This window comes from Prinia subflava, chromosome 1 (assembly GCF_021018805.1).
Source record: "Prinia subflava isolate CZ2003 ecotype Zambia chromosome 1, Cam_Psub_1.2, whole genome shotgun sequence".
NCBI classification, from domain to species: Eukaryota; Metazoa; Chordata; class Aves; order Passeriformes; family Cisticolidae; genus Prinia; species Prinia subflava.
Window position 1 is genome coordinate 124,705,272 of NC_086247.1, and position 20,055 is coordinate 124,725,326.

The following is a 20,055-nucleotide window of genomic DNA, read 5'->3' on the forward strand; positions in this document are numbered from 1 at the left end:
GCCAATGGCACGTTGGCTGGTATCAGAAATTGTGTGGCCAGCAGGACCAGAGGAGTGGTAGTCCTGCTATACTTGGCACCGGTGAGGCCACACCCAGAGTGGTGTGTCCAGTTTTGGACCCCTCACTTCAAAAAAGACATTGAGGTGCTGGAGTGTGTCCATGGAGAGACAAGGGGCTGGGGAAGGGTCTGGAGCACAGGCCCTGTGAGGAGCGGCTGAGGGAGCTGGGGCTGCTTAGCCTGGAGAAAAGGAGGCTCAGGGGAGAGCTTATTACTCTGCACAATTCCCTGAAAGGAGGTTGGAGTCAGGCGGGAATCGGCCTCTTCTCCCAGGCAGCAAGGGACAGAAAAGGAAATAGCCCCAAGTTTCACCAGGGGAGGTTTATCTTGGCTATTAGGAAGATTTCTTCACTGAAAGGGCTGACTTTAAACAGGATGCCCAGGGAAGTAGTTGGAGTCGCGATCCCTGGAAGTGTTCCAAAAGTGTGTGGATGTAGCACTTGGGAAATGTAGTTTAACAGTGAATATGGCCATGCTGGGTAAACGGTTGGACTCAATGACTTACGTCTTCCAAACTTAACAATTCCAATATGATCCTATTCCAATCTCCCCCTCCTAGAATGAAGGGAAACAATCACCACATTTCAGCAGATGTCCCCAGCCAGCTCTTGGGCTCTCACGAAGACGCAGGGCCCAGGGTTCGGCCTGCTTTCCTCTCGGCGCCACTAGCACCGTGTCCATGCCCTCCCCGGGACAGGCTCCGGCCCCGTTCCGCGGATCCCGGCGGGACAGGGCGGCACGCGCCTCCCCCGCCCCTCAGCGCGGCCCCGCCCCGAGCCACGCGCGCGACGGGCAGTTAAAGGGCCCATGGCAGCCGTGCCCGGGCGGTGCCGCTGCGTGCCCGCTCCCGCCGTGTCTCGGTGCTCCGGGCGCTTCCCCGCCGCGGTCCGGGCGTTCCCGCGGGGCTGCTGGGGATCGGGGGAGCTTCTGCGGGGGCTCGCCTAGCGCGGGGCGGGGGCAGCGGTAGGGCCCGGTGCACGCCGGGGGCAGGCGAGCGGGCGGGCGCGCGCTGGATTCTTTGGATCGCGGACGTCGTGGGCGAATAAAACAGGCGGGCGGGCGGTTGCGCTGTTCCTGCCGCGGGGGCCGCGGAGCGGAGCCGCCGCCGGGCCCGGCGCAGATGGAGCCCGGCAGCCGCGGCGCCGCGCCCGGCGGAGTGTCGGTGTCGGCCGTGCTGCCGGCGGGCGGGAGCGGGGAGCGCCTGGGCGGTGCCACCCCCAAGCAGTTCTGCGCCCTGCAGGGGAGGCCGCTCGTCAGCTACGCGGTGCGGGCCATGGAGAGGTAACGAGCCCGGCTCCTGACCGCGCCTCGCGGGCTCCTGCCGGCCCTCGCCCGGCCCGGAGAGGCGCAGGCAGCCCCCGCTGCCCTCCCCTCAGGCCCTGGGCACTAGGGCGGCTCTGGTTTGCGTTGCGGTGTCTCTCCGTCCGTCCCCGCCCGGTCAGACCGGGAAGGGAACGAGGTGTGTTTGGCCCCCCGTCACCTGGAAATAAGTCCCGGGCGGGACCTGGGCGCTTCCCCCACCCAGCCTGGCTCTAGCGCCGCCATCCCGGGCGGCTCTCCCCCTCCTTCCCCAGCCCTGTCCATGCTTCGAGGCTGTGCCGCATTCCTTGGCCCCTGGACATCCATCTGTTGGAGGCCTCTCAGCCTCGAAGCTCGAGGGTTTGTGTAGCCCCATTGGCTGGTTTGGTGAGCTGTGAGCCCACCTCAGCTGTTGGAGACAGTCATAGGAATATCCATCAGCCCTGAAAAGAGATCTGTTCTGCCATTGCCATTGAAGATGGCCTTTATAATGTGCAAAGGCTTCGGAAAATGATCCACTCCTCATAATGGGATGAATGAACTGACTCACTGATGTACAGCACTGCATTATGCTCCACTATTGCCCATGGTAAAACACCTTGCATTAGCAGGAAGTTTGAAGCAAAAATGTTTAATAGTTGCTGGACTAGAAGCTGATGGCTTATGTAGTGTGGAGATGTGTGTGTAACTTTTCCATGTTTATGTTGTAGTGATACCACAAGGAGTAATGGGTATGAATTGAAAATTGGGAAATTTAGGTTAGATATTAGGAAGAAATTCTTTACTGTTAGGGCGGTGAGGAACTGGAATGGGTTTCCCAGAAAGGTTGTGATGCCCCAACCCAGGTAGCATTCAAGGCCAAGCTGGATAAGGCCTTGAGCAATCTGTTTGAGTGAGAGGTGTCCCTGCCCATAGCAGGGGGATTGGGGCTAAATGATCTTTAGGATGCCTTCTGACCCTTAACATTCTATGATTCTGTGTTGGAGCAAAAGATTAAAGGAAAGGGATTTCTTAGGAGCCAGGCTTTTCCTTTCCATAAGGCTGTTGAGTTCTATGCCTGTGACTGACAGTTAATATATTATTGTCAAATGTTAGTATAGGGTAAGTCTAGTGTCACTTGAAACGCCACAGGTAGGAGCAGAGCATCAAGGGGAATTCTGGATATGTTGCAGTAACTTATGAGAAAACAAACCTTCAGATTTTTAGAGAGAATAAATGGGGAGAAGTGGAGATCGGTGAAAGAAATAAAATTGCCAACATCTAAAGTTCTTAACACATAGAAACTTGTACAACTTCAATATGGGGACTCTTTTTCCATTCCCACCCAGTGAGGCTTCCCTCAGGTCACTTGTTACTTTATGAAAGAAATACTGCTTGTTTTCTTTATTTAATTTTCAACAGCAGCCAGTTGCAAAGCTAAGCACATCAGTAAGCAAAGTGTCCAATCCAAAGCTTGCCACAGCTGTAATTTCTGCCAAAATGTCATGGGAATTTACAGAGAGGAATTATATCCTCACTCAGTGTTTTGGAGACCTAGAAAAGAGAATAGAGTGAGGTTTGGGAAGGAAATGTTATGCATCTAAAAAAAATAAAAATTATTTTTACTGCCAGAAAGCTCTGAGAAAATAGCTGTACTTTGAGCAATAGTATTATATTTGTCCTAAAGCTGCAAAAAATTAGAAGATTGATTTTGAGTTATACAGTTCAACCAAGCTGATTGTGAGAGTAACAGCTTGGTACTTTTGCTTAGGAGTGCAATAACCCCTGCCAGTGCTCTGTCAGGCAGAGCTTCCTGCCACCTCTGCTGCATTGGAGTGTTGATTGGTGTAGATGTGTATGAGGAGCTGGGAACAGATGTACTCCAAAGCTTGGGATGGCTTTCATTTTCATCTCAACACTTTTACTTCTGGCTTTGAAACTGTGAAGGGTGCATCTCATTCTTTGTGCGTATGTAAGTGCAAGCATATAATATCGAGGAACTGCAGTCTACCACATAATCTACCTAGAAATGGCAGATTTTGTGTTTAGTTTGATATGATGTTCTCATGTCTGTTGTTTACCTGATGTAATTGAATGGATCATTGACTCACTAGCCTGTAATAACTTCTGTTGAACTGGACATCTCGGCTGGTGTGGCCTCTTTGAAGCTTTTTTAAATCTGGAAAAAAGGTAGCAGAGTATAGACAGAAATACATGAGCAGTTCGAGGATGTACAGCTGCTTTGCACGTGCTCTTTAAAGATCAGTAGAAAAAGATTTTTATGCTGTTCAGCTGAAAGTGGTGAGACTCTTAAATATCAATGTGGAAAAGTGGGCAGATGAGACAAGAGCAGACATGAATGAATAAGCAGTGCATCCTGTTGTGTAGGATAACAGCATGTGGAACACTGGCCTGCCAATAATAATCACAGATGATACCCTGAGGAGGAGGAGATGAACCAAAGGGTAGGGAAAATTTGGTTTTAATTGCCAGTGCAGTGGCACTGATAGGAAGCTCAAGCCCTACCTTTGGGCTAAAATAAAGTGTGTTAGAAAGCTTAAATGTCTCATTTTCCCACTGGATTTGTTCCTGCTTTTGTTAAACTATGCAAGGTGTTTGCAACAAGCTCAACCATTTTAGAATGGCATTCCTTTTTTTTTTTTTTTGCTTCTGTAACAACTAGCAGAGTTTTTCCTTAATTTGATTTTTTTTTTTTTGGTATATGTATGTTTGTTACAATAAAGTCTTTTCAATTTTTTCTGAGACGGGGAGGAATCTTAACTCTGTATGCACATGTGCATGCATATTTTACTAAATCTATAGAGAGGAAAACAAACTAGAAGTAAAGAATGATTTTAAAATTGTTGTGGAGCAAATATGCTGCTGCTATTCTTGCTGTGCTCATATTTCACCGGATGTTGCAAGTGCAATGAGTAGTTACAAAAGAGGAAAGCTGTGTTAATATCTTCACTGGAAGAATTCAAATTTTCCATAAAGGTTTCAGACAGCTTTGTTTTCTTTATTGTAGTATCTCAAAACAGGGGGAGGGCTCTTATAATCCCCTGGGGAAGCTCCCTAAGGAGCTTCTCTTTGGAAGTGTCTTGCATAGTTATTTGCCAGATATTTTTCTCCATTGATTGATGCATATTCACTGGCTCTATAAGTCACACAATTACAGTTTTGTTAAATGGGTCTACTCTGATGCTTTCTTTTTGTCCAGTTGTCATTGTTTTTTTATTTTTGGTTTGGTTTGGTTTTTATAGCTTATGAGCAGAAAATGTGGCAAATTTTATGGAGACATCTTTTTTGTCCTGTCTGACTCATAAGGAGCATTTTATTTCTGGAAAAAATTGAATGGTTTCTGTACATGAGTTGCTCCAGGCTTTCTTAAGATACTGTCAAAGCTTCCTGCTTCCATTTTTGTATTGGAAGAGGTACATTTTTATTAATATATTTTTTCATATAACAATTCATAACAAAGCTTTTATGGAGCAAAAGGAAGTTATACTTGAATTCTGCAAATGGATTTTGTTATTGTTGCTTCTTTTTCTCATTTGGTTTTTAATAAGTTCAGCAAAAGTAATATAATGGTTTGTCTTACACCTCTGAACGTTTCTGTGACAGTGAAAGGTACTAAAACTGCTAAAGTCATCTCAGCAGTGACTGCCTGGTTCTGGCTTTGTTTTGCTGGTCTCAGTAGGTTTTATTGAACAGTTTTTTAGTGGCAGAGTGAGAGTTGCAGGAGACTGAGTGTGAGTTTTTAAGCCTTATGCCATATTTCAGCACTAGTTTCTATGTGAGTGAACTGGTGGAGGGTTAAATCTGGGTCACATTTGTACCTCAGCAGGCCATTTAGGCGATAAAGTTTCAAAATGGGCTTGGTTCATTTCCTCTGCAGCCTGTATTTTGAAGGAATAGCTTGATCTGTTTCTGAGTTAATGAGCTCCCCTACTTTCAGTTCTAGTTCAGCTAGTATAAGTGTTTGTAGTTCTGTTTGAAATGGAATGGAACAATGCTATATTTTACTAGGCAGTAAGTCTGTATGTAGGTGATGACGAGAAGGATGGCTGCAGGAAACAAACATATAGTCCTTTTCTGCTTCACTGTTTGCTCTCTGCTAGTATTAGGGTCCTCCCAAGGCAGTTGCAGAGTGATTGTAACTGGACTTGTCATTTTGTTTCATTTGGTCAGACTTGATTTTCCACTTCAGAACCACAGCCTGTGTTGTATAGAAGCGCTAGAGTTGTGTGTTAAAGCATGTTGGGGTACAGCATTGTGATCTTTTTCATGTGTCGTTCTGATTCTTTCTGAAGCTTGAGCCAATATTACAGTTATCAAATTCTGAAATGGTGTTTGAAATGCTGTTTTTAAACTGGATTTGAGCAGATCCTCAGTAAATTATTATTTTAGTATGAAATCTTTCTGAAGGAAAGGATGTGACAAATTGAGGGAGGGAAAAAAGATTAATTTACTGCTAGATTGGGTGTATAGTGATAGCTTTCTACTTGAAAACATTTTACAACATTTCCATAAGCAGATCTTCAGAAGAGCTAGCAACCTATGTGGTGCAGAGCCCTCATTCATTAAAACTTGTAGCACACTTTCCTGGATTAGTACTCTTCATGAGTTTTAGTGGGACAAAACCTAAGCAGTTCTGCATGTAATCAATCTAGAGGATACCTTTATGCTCTTACATGAATATGTTACATCCCGAAATCGCAGCTCTAATTATAGAATGTGAGTCCAGAATGAGTTTAAGGAGGACATACTCAAGTTTACAAATGTGTTTATGCAGACACAGGGTGGAGCTGTGACCGCATCCTGTCACTTTTTGGTGTATTGTACCACTGGAGGCCTTGAGCCATTCCAGCCCCTCTGTGCAGAGATTTATCACAGGCTGGCTTGTACTTGTGTTCTCTTCCCTGCTTCTGAGAAGATGCTGTATACTACCCAGTTGCCTCATAACCTGCTTCATTTGACTTCAGAAAGGGCAATGTCAGTGTTCTTCTTACACAGTCACAGTGGCTGTGCACACTGTCGGGTTTCTGGGTACTGTGTAAGGCTACAGTCTTTCTGCAAATCGAAATGAAGAGCTCTTGTTCTCATTTAGTGTGAAATAGCTCTTCCTGAATTTTGCTTTGTTAAATTACTGACTCTCACTATTTAAAAAAAGAACTGAGAAGAATCCAGTTAGTTTGCCCTAGTTCCAAGCTGAAGTCATGCAGAAGTGCTATATTTTGTAGTTAAATGTAGGAGTATGCCAGAAATCATATGAGAGATTTTTAAGCCTTTTGATTGGCCTGTGGTGAGTGACAAGTTGAAATGAAACTTGAAACCACATGACTTCAGATTTTACATTTGAGCAACTCCAATACTTAAAGAATGCTGAGAATATGTTGGTTTGGCTGTATTTGCTGCCTTTGCTAATAGTAAAATGAACATAAGGACAAGTATTTTTCTTTTGAAGAATGTAATAGCACTTTATTTTATTTTAAATAGTTATTTTACAATTCATTGAGATAGTTTTCCATCGAGTATTATTAATTACAACCTCCCACCCCTCCTTACATGAGGTGGAAGATGCTGTTTCACGTCCTTCTAGGTAACTGGTTTGTAACACAGATTAATTTTGCTTTTGAAGAGTAGTTCCCAGGCAATGCCTTCTCATGTGTCATTGCAGGAATCAGTATCTTGAGCACATGTATTTCTGAACTGTGAATTTCATACTCTTACTTTTCTATATTTAGAAAATAATATTTAGTTCTTAGTACCTTCGTTCTTGTGTCTGCAATATTAATTTCAGTAGCTTTACTAGTTTTAGTTGTGACAGTACACTCATACTTGTCTCTCTTCCTCCCTAGCTGCGTGTGTAACTAGCATGCATGGTAATTTTACACATGGGTAATTTTAACATAGTAATTTTTTTTTAAATCATTGCTCATCTGGTGAGTTTCTTGTCTGACATGCTAAAATGCTCTTCTGCCATCTGTGGAGACACAGAAAGAGAATACAACAAATTTTTTAATGTTCTTTACATAGACATTTAGAAAATAGGACACTACAATGGATTTGAATTTTAGTATTTCTGTTGTTTTGAAGTACAGTATGCCACATATGACTAGAATTTGTATTTTAGATACTTTGACAGAAGTATGATTTCAACTTAGCTTCAGTTGTGGTTGATTTTAATCTTGTGATCTGTCGGTCATTCACTTCCCCACACACAACTCCTCAGTTCTAGGGCTAGACTGATACCAACACAAAAATCTTGGAGATCTCTGAAAATGCATTTTCAGTATGGTATTCTTAACTTGCACGCTATGTTTTTACATTTTTCTAGCTTCCTACAGCAGAAATCTTTCTGTTTATAAATATATATATATTTTTCAAACTACCAGTATAATGTTTCCTGTCAATATTAAAGTATCACAGTTTTCATTCATTACCATTCTGTCAATTACTGCTCATGCCTGTCTTGATAGTGATCTTTGTTTCAGTCTTTTTCTTGATTGTCTTATTCTCTTGTGCACTGTGTACTTCATAGAACATGGCATATTCCAGGCCACAGGATTTACCAGTTTATTAGAAACTGATTAGCAAACTATCACTGGTTGATTTAGAAGTTCTTTTTGAAGTTAGGAATGATGCTGGAGTAAGAAATGGTTTCAAGGCTTTTGAAGAGTTATCAGAATCTGCACCTCCACAAGGTGGTTGTTGAAAGCAAGTCCCTTTCCAGAACTCCAGTGTTATTGGCATAAGTCTTCTGTTATAGCTCTCCCTTAAAGAGTGGAATACAAAACCATGGACTTGGGTGTATCAAGAGGTGCTTTATTTAGCCATCTTGAATTTTCGTTGTTATGAATTTCTTTGTTTCATATATCTCCACTTTTATTTAGTCATTCATGGCTACTTTCTCTGGTTTTGTACTGATTTTTCTAGGATAAGTTGGATATCTGACATTATTGTGGTGGTCTCTCCTGAAAATATTGAAACAATGAAGACTATCATTGAAAAATACGGCCACAAAAGAGTTACAGTAGTAGAAGGTGGAATAACTCGTCACCGATCAATATTCAATGGACTGAAAGTATTTGCAGAGAATGAATTTTCCAGCCATTTGCTCCAGAAGCCAGAAGTAGTGATTATCCATGATGCTGTGAGGCCTTTTGTTGAAGAAGATATTGTTTCAAAAGTGGTTATGGCTGCTAAAGAACATGGGGTATGTACTATACAGCAATACAACTCTGTAATGTGCTTTATACTGTACAGCTTAAAATCATGATTGATAAATCAGGAATTTTCTAGTTATTTTATTAATGTGTGATGAGCTTTTTAAAGTAGAACAGATCCAGATTCCCTATTATGCAGTGAGGTCAGGTGGGGGAGGTTAACATTTTAAATGCTGAAGGTATTATTTGCTACAGGGAATAATTGTTGCCATAGAGACTGTCAGTAAGAGATTGAATCAATCAGCAATTTGTTAGTTGAAAGGTAGGTTATGTAATGATACCTTTTATCTTTATTTTTTAGCTTTTTTTCCATGCAGAATTATCACCTAATACTATAACAGTTCTATTAGTGATTACTAATAATAGCCAAAGAGTGTGTGTACTGCATTAGTTGACTTGCAAATTTTGTGCTTTCATCTCAAACTTATATGCAAATCCTGAAAAAGCAGCAAAAGAACCTGTAAGCATTGCAAACTGCTGGAAAACAGGGTAAATGGGAAGCCTCCAGAAGTAGGTTGGATATTCTCCTATTTAACACTGCATCTGAGGACTGGGGTTACTCACAGAAACCAAAAAGGTTTCTGAGAAAGTATGTGATATATGAAGGGAAGGAGTTGGTAGAAGTTGTGTTATGCAAGTAGAAGGACAGGAGAGACATGCACTAGCAACAAGATGAGTAGCAAGTTAGATGAACTGCCTAAGTCAGAGATGTAAGAAATCATGTCTTAGCCACAGGCTTGTTTGCAAAATTTACTATCTTTAATTTGGTTTTGAATTCTCCATTAATAAAATGCATAATACTTCTCTGCTTCTAGGACATGGTTTGAGATAAAGTCGTTAGTGGTAGCAGATTGTTTGGGTACTAGAAAACTGGAAAATGTACCACTGCTTGTCTTTTCCAGAAAATGTGGTAAAAGATAATTGACAGGTGGTTCACTACTTTGACAGTGGAATAATGAGTCCAAAGAATGAACTGTGGTATTTCTTTGGTGCTTCTACACCTTCATAGTGTAGAAGGGGACTATATGGCTTGCTAAAATATTTATTATGAAAATCAAATTATGTCAAGTCTCTCAGAACATTATTGCAAATCTATTGAGTCTCTTCTTAGTAGGCCTATAATTTTGTAGATAGCTTAATAAGAAATGGCCATAAAATAGAAACTCTGCACTATAGTTTTCAGTGATCTAGAACCTAGACTTCCAGTTATTAAAACTTAAATTCTGTTAGGTCAAAAATCTTGTTAAAATTCTTTCTCATATAGCACAAAATAGCATTTCAGAATTGTTCCTCTGCGAAAGACTTTAAAATAAATCCTCTTTGTAAATCAGTTTTAAATGTGATTCTTTGAGAGTGGTTAGAAAATGGAATTAATTGATCTGATTTTGGGTTGAAATGAGTATCTTTCAACTTTTAATGAATGTGTGTGTTGTCTTTGCATGTTAAGGTATATCATATCTCATTTGAATTTAACTTTTCACTTTTTTCTTGAAAGTTTTGTGATTTTAGTACAATATTTTCTCCTGGTTTTCTTTTTAATTGGATGTAAGGTATTTAAAGTAAAAAAGTAGGGGGAACCAAGGCAATCTCCACGGCCCTTCTCATGTTAGTGTATTCCAGTTCATCTGAACTTCTGACTGGTAAATACTTCCTAACCTGGATCACTGAAGTATAATTTGGTCTCAAAAATATCATTATGTACATGTGTAATACTCTATTCCATTGCATAATATTTGTCTGAAATGTGTGTGGTGATGATTTACTCTGTGGTGGCTTTCTGTGGTGGCTGAGATCCACTGACTTCAGCAAGGCCGGGCCATCAGAGAGATGTGTGCTTGAAGTCTAAGAGCTGGGTGCTATTGATGAGCTTGACAAAGCAATTGAATTAAGGAAGATGAGAAGTATTTCATTTTATGTAACCAATTGGAAAACCACCTTCCCAGAGACAAGTGGCTGTTTGCACTTGAGAACTACAGAATTCTGAAGAACTAAATGGAAAGCTATGACTTTCTCAAAAGAGGTATGCTTAGTTTTGAATATCAGAAAAAAAATTGATCCAGAGTGGCTATCATCTTTAGCTCTTCCTATGGTCAAATTCTTTGCATATCTTAAAGGATGTCAGTTCTTCAATCTTTCAGTACAAAAAGTAATTACTTCCTCTTGCATTATGTAGAAAGGTACAAAACCTGGCAGAAACATCATATTAAATGACTTGTGTTAATAGGGGTAATGCTGCATTGTTATATGTCTGCATACCTTATAGATAACATAATTATGAGAAGCTTTAATGTTGTTTAAAATGGCAATTGATCAAGTAAGTTATTTCACTTTTGGCTGCCAATTTTCAGACAAATAAACTGCTTTATTACACTTACTAATCAGTTTGTTATTTGCCTGCGGGAATAAAAATGTGTACCTTAAGCAGAACTAATAAATTACGCCTTAAACCCCCTAAAAACCTTCTTGATTATGTCAAAATATTACTTTGTAACCAATTAAATTCCATTTATGTTTTGGGGGTAATTTTGCAATTAAAATTGTATGTTTCTAGAAACAAATTCTTTACAGCCAGTAAAAATTGGGAAAAGTGGAAGCTTCAGAAGGCATCAGTCCAAAGCCTCTGGCAGTATCTCATTGCCAAAATTGCATTTTAAACAACATAACTAAAGTGAAAAATGCTTACATGAAAAAGAAATCAGGAGGGTGGGGGGAACTTGTCAGTTCTACTGTTGAAAGTTTACAAAAAGAAGGCACATCCAAGGATTTTTTTCTCTCTAGTTAACATAAACTAGATTTGAAAGTAAAGGATGTTATATTGAAAGGACTAAGTCAAAATGGCATTCTTAAACACTGGTTTCTGGAAGCTGTCTAACATCATTACTTTATTGTGAGCTTTAGCAAGGACCTGAACAAAGCTTACATACAACTGTACAATGCTACCCAGTCTTGTGGACTCCTACTCACAGAGGCCGTCGGTCAAAATAATACTCCCAGACAGAAAACACTATGTGTTGTGCTCAGTCTATTCCTCTGGTGCTGGCATTATCACTCTTACTGCAGTGGAAGGCTGGAGCAGAAAACACGGACCTCTGTGGATCACGTTGTTTCACCCACTTATTTTGCTATCTATGCTCGCTGAGTTACATTAGCAAAACTTGGTGGGTGGCAAACCAAAAACCACCTCTTTTTCTCCACTGACAGTAAAGGAAGACTTGGGTGGATAAATAAGATGATCTAGTGTGGTGTACTTGAATGGGGACAGAATGCTGGAGTGGTTCTGCCCCTTCTGACCTTTGTTTGCACTTTTTCTCTGGAGCAGTTATCTTTTTGTTTTCCTATCTCCTATGGTTTTGCCATATATAGAATATTTTACATATGGTCTTTGTCCTCTGTTATATTCAAAGACAGATTTTAGCCAGCTGCAAAGGCTGCATCAGTGACAAGATTGTTTTTGATTCATATTTATACACTGGGTTATCTGAAGTTATCCTGTGCCTGTGTTCTCAGAAGTTCGACTTTCATTGTATGCTTGGCGCTTTGTGGGGCTCTCACTGTCCTGTCAAACCCCTGTGCAAAAACAGAATCAAGAACTGATGGCCTATTACTATTGCCATCTTGACATGAATGGAATGAGTTTTGTACTTTAGGAGAGTGACTAATGTCAATGTGAAAATAATTATTAATGAATTGTAGGGGCGTTATTCATCATTTGAGAATAAAATAACATTTTAAGACCTACATGCTCTTAGCCTGCTAAGGCACATGGAGGACAAGGAGGGGATTAGAGAGCACCATTATGGCTTTACCAAGGGCAAGTCCTGCTCAACCAACCTACTGTCCTTCCATGATGGAGTGACTACATCAGTGGCACAAGAGCTATGGATATTGCTTCTCTGGTCTTCTCTATAGTCTTTGACACAGTCGTCCACAATCTCCTTCTCACTAAATTGGAGAAAGAAGGATTTGATGGATGAACTGTTCAGTGGAAGAGGAATTGATTGGATGGCTGCAGCGAGAGAATAAAGGTTAACACCTCAATGTCCAGCGGGAGATTAGTGACAAGTGGTGTCCCTCAGGGATCCATACTAGGACCAGTACTCCTTTAACACCGTCTTCATTGGTGCAGACACATTGGGATAAGGTGCACCCTGAGCAAACATATAGAAGACACCAAGGTGAGTGGTGTGGTTGATATGCCTGAGGGGTGCATGCCATGCCACAGGGACCTGGACAAGCTCAAGCAGTGGTCCTGTGTGAATGCTGAGGTTCAACATGGCCAAGTGCAAGCTCCTGTATCAATAAAGACTGGGGGATGAAGGCATTGAGAGGACACTTCAGAAAAGGACTTGGGGTACTTGTAAATGAAAAGCTGGTCATGAGCTGACAGTATGCACTTACAGCCAGAAAGGCAACTATATTCTGGGCCAGGAGAGGTGTGACCAGCGCAGGTCCAGGGAGGTGTTTATGTCCCTCTACTTTTGTGAGAACCCAACTGGAGTACTGCATCTGGCACTGGGGCCCTCAGCACAAGAAAGACATGGACCTGTTGGAGCAGGTCCAGCAGAGGGCCACAGAAAAGATCAGATGGATCATACATCTCCTACGATGAAAGGCTGAGAGAGTTAGGGTCAATTAGCCTGGACAAGAGTGCTCTGGAGAGACCTTATTTTGGGCTCTCAGTGCTTGAAGGGGGCTTATATAAAAGATGGGGACAAACTTTTTAGCAGGATCTGTTGAAATAGGACAAGTAGTAATGATTTAAAATGAAAAAAAAAGTAGATTCAGACTAGATAGAGACAAATATTTTTTTATAGTGGGATAGGTGAAACACGAGGAGAGTCTTCCTAAAGAGATGATGGATGCCCCATCCCTTGAAACAGTCAAGGTCTGGTTGAACAAGGCTGAGCAACCTCATTCAAAGTTTAAGACATCTGTGCTCATTGCAGCAGGGTTGAACTACATGACCTTTGAAGGTCCCTTGCAACCTAAACAATTTTATGATTCTGTGTTATTGTAAAGATCAGGAGCTACTCAGCAGCCTTGGATGTGTGATGAAATTAAATGTGATTTTGGTGTTTTACAAAAAACCAGTGATACATTGCATTTTTCCTTTTTAATGGATAAATATCGAAAGCATCACGATGTTTCCATAGCTTATGGCATTTTTGGTCCTGTAGAAATTAAACATTCTCAGCCAAGTTGTTAATTGTTTTCAGTGTTGAATGAAGAACTAATGCATTGTTAGTAAATACTTGTAGTCTTATTCCTAACAAGGTGTGATGTTTGATGGTGGGAGGGCATTGGTAAGGGGAAAACTGCTCTGTCATTTTGCAGTCTAAATTTAAGTGCTTTAGCTGATTCACCGCATTTATTACGAAGTATGCAACTCACCCAGCTGAAATACATAAATCATAGACAGAAACTTAAATTATAATCTCCCTTTTTACTTGGCACCATTTGCAGGTTATACTAACAGAACCAGCCTAGGACTAACACAAACAGTATTTTTGAAAGGTGGCTTAATCCACAACTTTTTAGTTTCTGGAAGTCTACACACATATGTACCCCTTTAAATTTAGAGAAATGACATATATGGTACCGCTGTTTATTTGAGGCTAGTTAAAACCTATAATATTATATTTGGGAAATGAAGCAGCCTTTAGAAAAGATAAGTCTATTTAGCACTCAGATTTCTCCTTCCTGCAGCAGATAAAAGGTTTAAAGAATAGTTCCTTAAAATAAGGGAAATTTTGTCCAGCATGTGTGAGAGGCTAACTAAAGGCCTTGGATCATTCTAGCAACTCCTGCATGGCAAGATCTGGAAGAGGTCCTTGGCCACTCTGACTAAGGATTAGGCATGTAAATTTTACTTCCTTTCACCATATATTGCATCGGAAAGAAAGATTATCTGAGTTTTCAAGCAGAAATGTTCTCAGCTGCATTTTGGCTGAGTTTGTAATCTGGGTGGTTGTGGCAAGGATAACACCAGCCTTGCAGGTTCGGGGAAGCTTCTGAAAGCCAACTTGGCCTGTTTCATATGGTGTAATAGTTTGCTGGACTGGTTCTGTGCTTATCTTCCTGTTTCCAAGAAGTAAGTGGGCTGTAGTGCAGAAAGAACTAAAACTGCCTTGAGGAGCCCTAGAGCATGTAGGAGAGAATTTGTGAGGTATCAAATCCACACACAGATGTGTGAAAGCCACTATTTGAGCTAAACTGACATGGTAAAGTGTAATGATCCATTTTACAAGGCCCTTGATAACAGAAAGTGTTAGAGGAAGCCTGCATAAAGAAGTGACTTGAAATTTTGAATGTAATGGACTGTAAGGGAGAGAAACTTGAGTTCAAGGTTTCCTGGAAGGAGAGGCACATGCAGTTCTGAGAGAAGCAGCTAAGCAAGTTCATGAGGCAAAGACAAGATAAGCAAGTGCAGAGTTGCTCAGGGCACTGTGTGACCACAATCTCTAGTGCCCGTGGGGTTTGGTTGCTCAGGACTGTATGCGTGGGAAAAGAGTTATTAATTAAACATTGCAGTTTTGCATTTGGTTGATTAAATTGTGCAAGAGTCTTCCTACAACACTTTAAGATTTCTTTTTCTTCTTCATAAAATGATGCAAATCATGTGTTAAATGATATTCAGTGGATCGGTAGCTTTCATGTCATGATGTTGATTTTGTAATGATGCATGCTGTCTAGAGGAAAAATATTCTTCTTAAAGTATAAACCCCCTAAAAACAATTTTAACTCCTGTGGTAGTTGCATCAAGATTTTTGCTCCCCTGAATACAAGTGCTAACTCATCCTTATATTGATATACTGTAATATGCAAAATCCTTTGTGGCACGGTGCACGCTTACTGATAGCTTTTTGCAATGTATACCAGAATTTGGGGTATGAAAGATATCTTGCTGACCGTAAGTTGTACTTCATAACTTGTTAGTGCAAGGTAATATTTTGCAGTCAAAGTGAAATAAACTGTCTTGTTAAGTTTAGTGGCAAAAAATATTGTTTTCATGCTTCATTAATTTTTAGAGCAGATGTTTTGTTTACATTTTGCCACCTAGATTTGCAGTATAGCACGAGTTAGAACAAGTAAGTGCTGGCAGATCATCTTACTGTCAGTTATGTTGAATGAATGCTAAAATGTAAAGCTGTAAATATGATTTAAAATGCTTCAAAAATATTGAAAACTGATGGTGGTTACTGGCCATGTGATTTGCTTTGAAATATTTTAATTGCTTAGACCAAATTATAGAATCCATTGTAATTGTGTATAATGTACAACTATTGCTGGCAACTGAAAAGAATAAATAGGTCATAAGAAATTCTTGAAACTCTTCACCAGCACATGCTGCTCTTTAGGTGAGGGATACCATGTGTGGTGAGTATCATATACTTAATATAGATCATTAGTAGCAGTATACAGGTTCTATACCAAACTTTAAAATATTTTTAAAAAATATATCTAGAAGAAAAAAAATCTTGTTAAATGACAGCATGTTGTTAAACGTTTCCAGTTATTGGACTGTGACAAAAAAAAGTTAAATATATTGATTAAAGTACTATGTCATATTATTTTGTCTAATAGTATGACAAAATATATTTCATGTAATGTACTGTACTGTTGTATCTATGGAAAAATACTAACTTCCTTGACCATTCTTGAATTCTCACAAGGAATGCACAGATAAGAATGCACTAGAAGAAATGCTATATAGTTTATATGACACATTAAAAATGTATATATTGGTTTAATCCTGTGAACTTTTGTAATTTTATGTTTTGTTTTAAAAATTTATGTCAGTAATTCAGAATACAAGAACAAAATAAATGACAATCTTAAGACTTACTTTCAATCTGTTTTTTATTTTTTAAATACAATTTTAATGTGAAATCAAATGTTCACATAAATGTTGCTTGCAGTACCACTCTTTTCCTTAGTGCATATGTAGTTGGTTTTGTGTCTTTTCCACTTATGGTACATTTTTGAGCTTGTTTTTGGTGGTGTGTGTTGAAAAATTGCAGCCTGTGATACACCTAGTCCTGCTTCTTTCCTCTATTTTAAACATCTATATATTTTTTTTCATTTATGTGTTCCTATTGTTGTCTTTTTGAGGGGAATCTTTTCTATTTGCTCTGAGAAATGTTATTTGTTATGCAGAATAATATTTAGAATTTAGCATGTGGTTGATAAGACCAAAATAATATTTACTGATGCTTAGAAGTAAATGGTTTAAATACAAAAGAACAGAAATTATGTAAATGAAAAAGAACATGTGTGATCTTACCTTTAGAGCAACAGTTGCTGCTATCTTCCTTAGTTTGCTCTGGCTAATTGGGGCTCTGACATGTCTTGATGTACATATGCTATCCCCAGTTACTCAGATAGTATATTCTGATAAAGGTGACCTCATTAGAAGAAATGTTTTCTTTTTCTTAAATAGTGTTATAAATATACATTACATTTGTTTAAGGCATCCTATGTCTTTGAAGTCATTTCAATGTACAACATAGTGTCAGCTCATTAACATTGGATCAAAGTGTGTATTAAATTTCTGATTAAACATCCCCACTCTTTCAGCTAGGAATAAACACAATTATAACTTCTTCCTTCCTGGTGTTGGTTTAAGATTAACATGTGCCCAATTTTAGTGAGTTTGACTGTTGCTTCTAGCCATCTGGGTGTAAACAGACTTAAAGGAAATTGGGTGAAGTTTAGCATACAAGCCTTTTTTTCCTAGTGTTCAAAACTCCTTACATGTGTTCTAATTAACCTTCTTTTTGTCTAGCTGATGATTTGGTTTAATATCTGTGTAAGACTAAGCTTGTTTAACATTTCAACCAGTTCTGTCCTTGGGCAATTAAAAGCTGCCAGTGCAAATGTGTTAAGATAGCTGAAATTGCATTGGCTGGTGATACTGCCTATATAAAAGAAATTCTAGTGCTCACTAATAAGAATCAAACATGCTGTAGCCATAAGGATTATGAATTTTGGTGGGGGTTTTTTTGTTTTGTTTTGGTTTTGTTGTTGGTGTTGGTGGTGGTGGTGGTGGTGGTTGTGGTGGTGGTGTTGGTGGTGGTGTTGTTGTTGGTGGTGGTGGTTTGGTTTGGTTTGGTTTTTTTCCCCAAAATATCAGAATAAGGTAATTTAAGAATTATTCTTTTTGTGAAAGAATATACAGGCAGAAGATACCCTTGCAGAAAGACGCTAGTCCTTTTTTCTTCAGACTTAATTTCTAATAGATACATGGCCCACGTTGCAGATAGTGCTTGTTTGTCCGTAGAAGGAATAGGTAGAAAGAATCCTGGCCCCACCACAGGACAGTCATATAAGTTATGTCTATGCTACATGGGAAAGTCTGGGTGTGAGTGTGGGTGAAAGTATGCTATGCCCTGGACTCACATTTATGGTTCTGCATGCTAATGAGAGTACCTCTACCTTTATTGTGGTGCACTGTTCTTCACTGAGTCATCTTGCTTGTCCTGTAGTCCTGACTTCATGCTGTATCTGGTCCTTCAAGAGATGCGTGCAGCTGGTTTGGGGCATCTTTTGGGCGTGACATTTACAGAATGAGTTATGGGGACAGATGGTGACAAGTTTGAGTTGAAACCATGTAACCAAACTGCTGCCTTGCCTTGCTATCCAGCAAGGAGGTGGGTTCTGGGTGCAGAATGAGGTTATGAACTCTGGGGGCTGTGTGCAGGCTTGTATTAGTTCAATTTGGAGGCTTGGCTAGTTTGGGCTTGAATGAGTGTTCACACCTAGATTTAGAAAACTTTGCTCACACAGTTGAATTGTTGTTTTTAACTGCACTTCTGTGTAGGCATGGTGGCTTATGGTTTGTGTCATGACTCTGTTTCTGCCTCCATCTTGTCCATTGAAATAGAGTTGTTTTGATAGGATTTCTGTAGTTTGGAGGAGGAAATACCCTAATTCTTCCATCTCTCCACTAGAATCAGAAAAGCCTCATAGATTAAGACTTTTGGTTATAGAAAAAAAAAAGTAGAACTAGATAGGAGCTGGATACAAAATACAGAAAATGAAAACCAAATAACAAAAAAAAAAGAAACAGAAGGTTAAGATATGATATTTTAATGCTATATCTTCAATGTATATTAGAAGTGATTCTCTAATTGCTTTATTTTACAAAAATAGTTAGATGCTTTTGTTTTGTTAGATATACAAGAAATCTGAAAAGAACATCCTCTTAAATATGTGAAATATTTTAATCTGATAATTAAGCTTTTGCTTTGAAGGTTCCGTTTGATAAATCTGAAATAAGAAATCTTTCAGTAGAGACAATTCTTGTAACTTAAATGGTAATTACTGAGTGTGGCTGAAGTAGGTTGATTACTGTAGATACAATTAGTTTGAATGCAAATGTCTGAATAGAAATGCAGGTTTCTACTTGTTTCATGCATCGGAGATATTGTGTTTATTTCTGGTTTTGGGTTTTTTTTCGTACTGTAGATGGCTGTGAATGCCCTTCCTGGAAAGTAGTTTGATCTGTGTAAAGAATACTTTCTCTGTAGTAACATGTGGAAACAGTTTGATGGAATAATATGAGAAATTAATCATAGTTATTCTGAGCTTCTTTTGCTGGTTCATAGCCAGACCTAATTTAGACTGAAATCCTTATGAGATGCTAGTGTTTGGAAACACACAAATAGTCTTTCACCCAACAAAAACCATTCCAGGACATTTTTGTAAACTGTTAGATACCTAGCTTGTCTAAATTACCATGGATTGTTATTGTTACATAGTTCACCAGTGTCCTAATGCAATCCTTGTCCTCATGGAAAAGCAAGATAAAATTGCTTTTATGTTTACCGAGTTCACAATTACAAAACTCACTTTAATGGTGTTCCAAGATGGATATAGTCGTCCTGCTAAGTGTGACAAGCCCCACCATATCCAGCATACAGTTTTAAAGAAGATAGCTGCTTTGAAATTGTGAAAATGTATTTCTAATGTACTTCTGTTTTCAGTGTATATATGCAAGCCAAGTTTATTTTTTTCCAAGACAGGGTGGCTAAATTATTTGTGAGTCTTGCTTCAGTTCTATTTGGCTTGTCAGAGTTGAAAACTAGTCTGAATAAAGAATTAAAATTTATAAATATGAATATTGAGAAAACATATAAAAGCTTAAGAACAGGAAAATTCTCTTAAACTAGTACTCAAAGGCTTGCTTTTCTGTGTGTCATATCAGGCCTATTCCTAGCTAACAGCAAAACATTGAATTGTTAGTTGGGATGATTAAAATATTAAATAAGTAAAACATAAAATACACACTTCCTTAATGCTACTAGATGGCTGAAAAGATAGCATAGGGAAAATGAATTTCAGGAGAGACAGACTATGAATGGAGAAGAAAAGTATTTTTGATGTAATTAAAAGGTGAAAAGAAATTGTGTTAGAGAGATGGCTTTGCTCATTTAGGACTAGACTCTGTAAAGTTTTAGGCTGTCATTCCCACTCACTTGAAGTTGAGG

The 20,055-nt window shown here is 39.4% G+C and overlaps 1 protein-coding gene across 7 annotated transcripts in view; it reads left to right on the forward strand.

Annotated features, from left to right (window-relative positions):
• Window positions 1-382: 382 nt before the first annotated feature.
• The window catches only part of CRPPA (CDP-L-ribitol pyrophosphorylase A), a 134,121-nt gene continuing 114,448 nt past the window's right edge, over window positions 383-20,055 (forward strand). For 2 of the 7 annotated variants that reach the window (XM_063411286.1, XM_063411296.1), the window contains exons 1-2: window positions 389-1,022; window positions 8,277-8,556. In XM_063411286.1, coding sequence (XP_063267356.1) covers window positions 739-1,022; window positions 8,277-8,556 — 564 coding nt within the window. In that variant the 5' untranslated portion in view covers window positions 389-738. The other 5 variants (XM_063411323.1, XM_063411304.1, XM_063411268.1 and 2 more) reach the window with 4 other exon arrangements.